Genomic DNA, 8,536 nt, shown 5'->3' with positions numbered 1-8,536 from the left:
ACTAGCATGAGCTTGCACACAAAAAAAAAACCTCAGGATTGTTGGATTCGTTGAAATCCAGACTTTAACATACAAATGAGATGTATTTATTATGTAAATCCCAAACTCTTAAAACTTATGTATGTTTCATGTATATATATATTCTCATGCATGATGGTATGGCTGATCATTCTGGATGTTCTTTAATTTTTCTGATTCCTTTCAAATGCCATTTGGTTATTTTCAGGGGTTGCTCAAGAGTTGTGTGAAAGAGCAAAGGGATGCAGGTTGGTAAATAGTACCTGGGGGTCTTTTCTCAGAAAACTTGTCTTTTGACAGGCTGATCCTTACAGACTGTCAGGGGGACTGGAAGGAGACAAAAGAAAATTGGAGGTAGGGATGGACTAATACTAAAAAGAGGAAAACTTGATGAAACAAAGCATTTAATGTTGACTGAGGGCAATGAAGCAAGCAAGGTACAGGAGACCAGCAACATGAAGCAGGCCATAAGATATGGAATGCTGAATGAGGATGAGAATAGTGAGGGAGAGGAATGGTTCTGTCTTCCATACAATTGAGTCTAGTAGCTGCAAGATGTTCAGGTATGACCAACTAACCACAACTGAGAAGTTATAAAGGCCTCACTGTGTACTTATACTTCTTGACATAATTTCATTTATAGGGATTTTCTTAATTGCTGTATTTCTCCTAATTGGTTTGTTTAATAATTTTTATTCCTATTTAATGCACTTTTCCTTCTTTCCTCTGCTAAACCCATTCCCATTATCTTTTTACTTCAGTCTACGCATTTTCAAATGTCTCGGATCTCTTAAACTCTTGCTCTTCACCACAGAAATACTGCCAGTGGCTCATATCAATCTAACCTTTTGGGACCTGGTTAACTTCTCTTTGCTATTCTGCAGCTCACTAGAGTATTTTACAGGTTAAGAAACAATGAATGGATGACACTCTTAGAATTCCTGAACAGATACCATGACACTGGGAGAAAGCCATCAGTAGGGTTAGTAGGTGTTTCGGAGCATTGTCCCTGTACAGAGTTCTGTGTTTTAAAGACAAGACATAACAGTGCTGCACAGTAATTATAATTTACAATCAAAAAGCCTCACAGAAAACCTTACACATTATTCCATCTAAAGGTGTGACAAACTTTTTGCCAAGGCATCAGCAATATTTCTGGCCATTGCTTGCTTCACTGCCTTTACCTCTTTAATTATTTAAGAAAAAACAAAGGAAAGTGCTATAGTTTACAAAAATCATGGAGCTACTGCAGCTTGACTAACCCTTGTTTAACTCTATATGGAGACCACAATTTAATTCCTTCCTTTGGAGCAGGAAAGGACAACTGAAGACCTGTCAGTCTTGGGTCCTGCTTTCTTCATGAAAGCAAATGCTAAAGGTAAGAACATTTTATGCCTTAACTTTGTTTTATTGTACAAAACAAGCAATTTATTAAATATAGCACCTGTCATCCAGAGACAAATATATGCAGAGACATATTTTTTTACTCACATTATAGCTTGTCCCTTGAAATCAGTATGACTTTTTTTCTGTCCTTTTCACAGGAAGAGGACAAATCTCTAGTTAAGTTTTGTTGTGCTTCTAAATGAAGCCTGTAACTGTTGTCTTTCTTTTTAGTACTACACGCGATGGAGTTAACACACCTCAAACACTTCTGTTCTTTAGGCAGTGACATTTCACAGTGATCAATTCATGTCTGAAATCTTCGTTATTTCATCTTTCATATCTTTGATCTCAGTTTGAACTCGTGTTAGATTGGCCAGTTTCTCATTCAGTAAAGCAATTTCCTTCTCGCGTCGTAATATATCCTCTACTAATCTTCCTATTCTCAGTGTTAGGTCACTTATTAATGGCTCCAAGATGGCAAAATCCTTTTTAAGTTTATACATTTTGGGTTTTAAATCATTTGCAAATGTAACCGTCTTTAGAACTTTTGCTCTGTCACCTTCAAGATTCAAAAGTCTATCTGAATGCTTGTTGAAATCACTCCTTAACTCAGATAATGCTGTCTGAATTTGCTCAATTTTTCTTGCGTTACTGAATGCCAAGCTTTGTAGTTCTGTACTGCGGTCAATGCTGCTGGTAAGCAGGTTACCTATATTTTTTACTGTCTTCTCTTCACCTTTTTCTACTTTATCTTCTAGTGTTTGCAAGGAATCTGTCAGTGTAGTCATATCTGAGACTAGGCCTGAGATGCGCCTTATGTCAGTTTTTACTGTCACAATCATCAAAGTTATGTTTTTTGCTATAGAAGCTGCGTTCTGTTCAACACTTGAAACTGCATGAAAAAGAGTTGTTGAATTCTTCTGCAGTTCTTCTTGTTTTTTAATAATGCTGCTAGACCACATTTTCATTGTATAAATATCTTCCTGCAGATGTTTAATGTGAGAAATTATTTTAAGATCTTCCAGCTCTTCCATTAAGTTCCAAGTCTTTTCACACTAGAGGGACACAAATAAAAATATTTGACAAGTTTTCTAGCTTAACAATTCACATCAAAATTAAAGCTATACTCTAATGAAATATCTTGCTATTCAGATATTGAAATTGAGCACAAACCCTGTCTTTAGGAAATAAACTTCTGTTGCAACAGAACCAAAAATTCAATTTTTTTCCTTCCAGTATACATAACAAATTCAAATGTTACTACATTTTCTGTTATAACAAAAATTACAGGAAGGTGCTGTATGATTTTCCAGCATGAACTCTGAAAATACAGGTCATCAAATGCAACCTCCTTTTGATTCACTGAAATTTTTGTATTAAGTCTATAATCTCCGTGATCCAGAAAGACACATGTAGAAGGATATTCAGAAACATTTTAGAAAGATGCCTACTTTAAAATTCTTTTATCCAAAAAGCATGGACCATAATTAATTGATGTGTTTTTATTTGGGTAATCATAATATGTATTTTGAACATGGCACTCACAGAAGAAAAAGCCAAAGGAATTAGGCATGGTTCCTTTTTGTTTAAATAGCCATCAAAATATTTAACAGGAAAAACTACTTAAACAGCCTGCCTCCATAAAAGCTACGTTAATGAGCCATGCTATTGTTGGATTTTTGGCTGCATTTGCTAGTTCACTTTTTTGTTTTTTTCTTAATGATTGGTTTTTGGTTTTGAAATTTGAGAGGAAGAAAGGAAAATACCTGAGTGATACTATCCTGTTCAATCCTCTATCAGTCAGTGTAGTACTTGGAGAGAAAAAACAAACAAAACACCAGAAGCAAGCTGAAACACACTCTAAGAGGCTACAATTAGTTTTGTAATAATCCTTTTCTTGACAGTAGTAGTAAAAATATCACCAAAGAAACAATTTTTTTTTTTTAACCTTTCAATAGTGTTGGTCATTCCTCACTACCACAGAACTGCTTACTTAAGAACAAAATACTGAAATTTAGGTTGTGGAGAGTTGGTGCTGGTTTCCTAGTTAACGCCCTCCAAGAGTGAGGATTTCCTGTTCAAGTTTAGGTAGGTTCAGCTTTTAAGAGGCTTGAGGTTGATGAAAGACATTAAATTGGGAAGCATGCCACTGTTCCCCAAAAAATATGAAGTAGAAACACGCTTGTGAAAAATATTTTAAAAACATTTCTGTATAGAAGAATATTTTGTACTGGAACACTGGATACTAAAGTATTTATTCCATATCCTTTCTGGAAGAGCAGTTTACTTTGAAGTAGATCATACACCAGCACAGGGCAGTCCACTACAATAAATTGTAATGAATGTGACTATAAACATACAAATCTATACATAAATAATAAATATATGAAACTGAAACACTTCATGCCATTGAAAAATGCTGGTTTAATAGTCTCTTGCTTGGGCAGCTTAGTGAAGATTTCAGTAGAGTTCTAGATCAATGAATGTACAAAACCAGAATAATTTAACCTATGCCTGATTAAGTCATAAATATGGGTTCCTGGTGTCTACTACACAGTCTCCTTTCCTGAATTCAGAAATCATCAAGACATAAGTCTGTAGACCAATTTATGCTGGTCCCAAGATCCAAATTTCAGTGAACAGCTACCAGGCCTATTAGGTAGTACTACATCCTGTGTAAGCAGATCTATTAGATCTATGGATAAATTAGATGTTCCCTGTCCCCAAATACGTAACTCCATGGCTTTCATTAATTGCTTTTGCAGCTCTTGGTTCACCAAACCTTGGGAAACAATGTCAGTGATTCTGTTAAGTTTTTGGGTTTTTTTCAAATGCAAAGCAATATATGTTAATCTGATGGCTCCAGTTCTGTTTTTTTTTAATCTAAATACTTTGCTTCAAATTTCATTTTAATAAAAAAATCTTTTAATAAATGAACTGAAAATAATCCTTTATTTAAGAAAATACTCCTTGCCTCCTCTAACACAGTATTTCTTGATCTCTGTCCTCTTTATTGTAGATCCAACATCTATTTAAATTTATGACACTACTGCTACCCTTAACATATATTGGAGTCACATTATTTACAATAAAGTGCTCTTTCATCAATGAAAACCTTAAACCCAAATTCACTTATCCCCATTCTGGTCATTTTCCAAGTTATAGCTTTCTGAAATTATTTCTTTTACTTTTGAAGATACTTTTATGTCATGCACTACTTCTTCTAAAACCACTACTTCATTTTGCACTTTCAACATGCTGTCATTGTAGTGTATGCCTTCAAGATCCTTTTGCATCACTGTTGTATCAGAAATAGTTTTCAACATATCATTTTCCACAGTATATAGCTGTCTTCTCAAGTCCTCTATCTTTTTCTCCATACTTAGCAATTCAGTTGAGAATCTAAGAATAGAGTGAATAGCATTTTCAATTGTTGGCAAATGGGCCTTACACTCCTCAATTTTAGGTTCATAGTTTGCAAGTTTCTGATCCAGGTCTGTGTCCTTGGCTACCAGACTATTCTGTTCTTCTTCTAGCTTTTCAACTGCTTTTGTATGTAAATTCAACTTTTGTTCAGTTCTAGAGAATTCATCATCTTCTTGCCTTTTTAGTGTTTTAATATTTCTGGCTGTACTGTCTTCCACATCTCTTACTCTTTCTGAAAGGGATTTAATTCTTTGGTCAACGTCATTAATTTGGGAAGTGACTTCTGCATGTATGAACTTTGCTTCAGATTTTAAAACACTAGTGTTTGTGTTCATTTCATCCAAGCTTCTTCTCCAGGAATTTGTAACATTTTGTAACTTCTCATTAATGCTCTGCATCTTTAGAGAGAGAGTCTGTTCATTGTTCTGAATATCATTTATGATGTTATGAAGAGAAGATATTTCCTGCTCAAACTCAGTCATCACAGAGATGGATGAGGCAGCTTCTTGTAGGATACTTTCAGAAGACTCAAGCTGCATTTGTAACACAAAACAATGTCCATATCTACTTAACAAAAGTAAGAATAGAAAACCACTTGCATTTATTTAACAGAGAATAAAGTCCCTTAGAAGCCACTTTACTTGTTACAAAGCTCCTATATGATTTGTTTTCATATTTCATCTTTAAAATATTGTTAACATAGCATGAAAAAGTCACAGAAAAGGGTATGTTTGTTGAATTTCTATAGAATACATGCCATATTCTTTGTTGTCAATCCCTTATTTTCCATGGTGGTTTTGGGTTTTTTTTGTAAAATATATCACACTATCTAAATCCCATGCAACATTTTGCAATCTTAGAGTGCGGTATATAAATATCCAAATTACATCATGTGTAAGTTACATCATTATGAGATCAGTGTTAAAACATCACTGGCATAAGCCATGCTGTACTTGCATCATTATAAGATACAGGGGATAATTTGACAGCCAGCCCAATTTTTCTACTTGATAATGTCACACATAGGTAAGAAAATAAAAAAGCAATGAAAAATATTACTATCACTTCATTATACCTTTCAGATTATTAGAACCGGTCTACTACATAAAAATGTCAGTAAATTTTCTTCAAATCAATGTATGTTCAAATTATACACAGAAGAGTGCTGGTAGAATGAAGTATGTGCACAAATGTAAGTTTTTAAAAACAGTTTGGCATCTAAAAAGCAATACTGAGGTACAACCACTATATTCACATACATGAACAATGGTGTGGATTGACACATTTAGTCCCATGAAATATTCTCCAAAGGCCTATTCACAGGCAAGTACAACACATTATGAAAATTTATTTTAAAACAGTTAAATTTAATAACAAAGTAAAATAATGGCAATGTTCACCATACATTATCCAATTAAGAAGTTAGTTATTACCTTTCCAGAAATTAAGTTAACTTTATTTTCCACATCCAGGAATTTTTCAGCTTCTTTCTGTAAGAAATTGTACTTTTTTTCCATATCAGCAAATTGATTTGACTGCTGAAATAGGAACCTGCAAATTGCAAATAAATAAATAGTAAACATAACTACATAATTAGCATATATTAAGTGTTCTGGGACCTGATTCACAGCCATCTGTTACTGCAGGGATTTGCTAGATCAAGACATGAGAAAAAAAAAAGATTTAATGAAGTTGATCTGTCTTCATACTGGAGTTATCTTCCAATAGAGGTAGAAAAATAAGTAAACATCCATATATGTGGTTTGTTTTTACATTGTATGCCATTCAAACAGGAAAAATGTCCGATAGGACTGCTGACCTAGGGAGGCTATTACATGCTCATAATACATTGCCTCACAATATATTTTATGGATAAAGTATTATTTAACTGGTAGAAATAAAACACACAAAAAATTTTGACTTGCAGAGCATCACAAAATCATGCATAGAAGCCTCTGGATTTAGAAAGGCTGGTTAACTCTAACATTTAGTTGTAACCATCCAAGAACATATGGTGCGTTGTGGCAAAGCTTGTAAAACTACTGCTATGATAATGATAGCTTTGAACAGACAGTAGAGATCTCAGTCCTCTACTTTACATACATTCTAGATTCAATTACTGTGAACTTGGGAGCTTTCTGAACTGTAAGCATTTTGTCCAGTTAAAAAGGAAATGAGACAACCAAGCAAAAAATCCTGAATTTTGCTGGATGTTTATTAATCCCAAAATGATGTTTTTTAGAGACTATGCAGGGGTCCTCTCAGTAGCAAGAACAATTTTATCTAGAACAATACTTGTGCTTTCAAAAATTGATATTTATTAGTATATCAAATAGCAATGAGAAGTTTCAAAATATCTACATATTCTATACAGATTGTTAGGCAATAAAAGATAAAATGCTAGCTATAGATAGATAAATGCAAAGCAGGCAAACATATACATAAAACAGCAGAAACAACATTAATCGTTTCATTCTACTAAGTCGTTCTGTTTCTCAAAGATTTAGATAATAAAATCTGGGCAATGTTAAAATAAGTACAAATTTTACCTTAGTTTTCAGATTGACGTCTAGAGTGTAATAATCTGGACTAATTTATTGCTCTAGAGCTCTGAGAATATCATCATATCATTTCTGCAGGAAGCTCAGTTTCTGATGGAACCAAGGTACTGATGCTGCTAAGATATTCTAAAACATCTTTCACAAAGATATTTGACCTTTACTTGAAGACTCCACCTGATGAACAATTTACCACACTGCTGAGCAAATTATTTACAGAAAACTCTGCTTCTGCTGTTGAATTATTTATTACCTGCCAAATGAGCCTTCTACTTACTGTCAGATTAAGTTGCTCTTCACAGTTAGAGGTAGTCTCCAAAGCAAGTATTTACAATTCATAAGCAAGGCACCTTTTAAACTTTCAACATAATAGAACAGATTGAACTTCTATAATCCCTTGCTGTACACCAATGACTCCACACTTGTGAATACTGCTAGTCTCTTCTTGATCCTTCTAGCTTTTACAAGTTTCTGTGGTCACTTAACACAAACACTATATTCAAATGTTGCCTGTGACTGAATACAGTATAGAACACAAAAGAAAAAAAATATTAGAATCCACTTTAGCGGGTTACCTACCAGCTCAGCACCAGGCAAACAGCAAGGGAAATTATGCTCAAGCTTGTCCGTGAGTCCATCCAAAAGGAACTCCAATTATTGCTGGTCCTGGGACTTGCCAGCTTCCCACAATTACTGTGCTTCTCACCCTTTTGTGAGCCTTCATTGGTCTTGGATGAAGAAATACCTTTTTTCCTCTGCTTAACTTCAGACATTTTGTGTTTTTAAAAAGCAGAAGCAAAAGAGAGAACTAGAAAAAAAACCAAAATGGACTAGTTACTTATAAACATCCCCAAATATAACATCTTACCCTTTAGTTACACAAATACACCCCCAAAAATGTTTCCTTCAGTGTTTACTATATTTTCCAGTTATGTGAACTTTTGTGAAATGTAATACCTTTATAAGACTTTGCGAAAGCTAGTTTTCTATATCATAGAGCACTGCTTTTATATTTTCTCAAACTGAACTGACTTTCAAACTTTAGCTAATTTTACCTTTCCAGAAATATTTAATCTGTTGTACAAGCCATTTTGAAGATATATTTAAAATCACAAGGACTGAAAGCATGATATTTCTTTTTACAGTTG

General features: G+C 34.0%; 1 protein-coding gene across 2 annotated transcripts; it reads right to left on the bottom strand.

The window, feature by feature from the left end:
- Positions 1 to 1,601: 1,601 nt before the first annotated feature.
- IKBIP (IKBKB interacting protein) lies at positions 1,602 to 8,161 on the bottom strand. Of its 2 annotated transcripts, none has more exons than XM_010086151.1 (3): positions 7,968 to 8,161; positions 6,264 to 6,381; positions 1,602 to 2,459 (listed from the first exon to the last, which is right to left on the bottom strand). In XM_010086151.1, the coding sequence occupies exons 1-3, from the start codon at positions 8,159 to 8,161 to the stop codon at positions 1,704 to 1,706; spliced, it is 1,068 nt and encodes a 355-aa protein (XP_010084453.1). In that variant the 3' UTR covers positions 1,602 to 1,703. The 2 variants fall into 2 exon arrangements, with proteins under 2 accessions (XP_010084453.1, XP_010084452.1); XM_010086150.1 differs by lacking the exon at positions 1,602 to 2,459 and adding an exon at positions 4,533 to 5,363.
- Positions 8,162 to 8,536: the final 375 nt, after the last annotated feature.

Source organism: Pterocles gutturalis, unplaced genomic scaffold (genome assembly GCF_000699245.1).
Source record: "Pterocles gutturalis isolate BGI_N339 unplaced genomic scaffold, ASM69924v1 scaffold50835, whole genome shotgun sequence".
Lineage (NCBI taxonomy): Eukaryota > Metazoa > Chordata > Aves > Pterocliformes > Pteroclidae > Pterocles > Pterocles gutturalis.
Note: the sequence above shows the minus strand (reverse complement) of the source record. Positions and strands in the feature narration are given on the sequence as shown.

Coding starts and splice junctions, on each gene's coding strand:
- IKBIP (XM_010086150.1), bottom strand. CDS start 8,161: ATGTCTGAAGTTAAGCAGAGGAAAAAAGGTATTTCTTCATCCAAGACC. Junction 6,382..7,967: donor GTTTGCCTGGTGCTGAGCTG/GTAGGTAACCCG, acceptor TGCAATTTGCAG/GTTCCTATTTCAGCAGTCAA. Junction 5,364..6,263: donor TTAACTTAATTTCTGGAAAG/GTAATAACTAAC, acceptor TTACAAATGCAG/CTTGAGTCTTCTGAAAGTAT.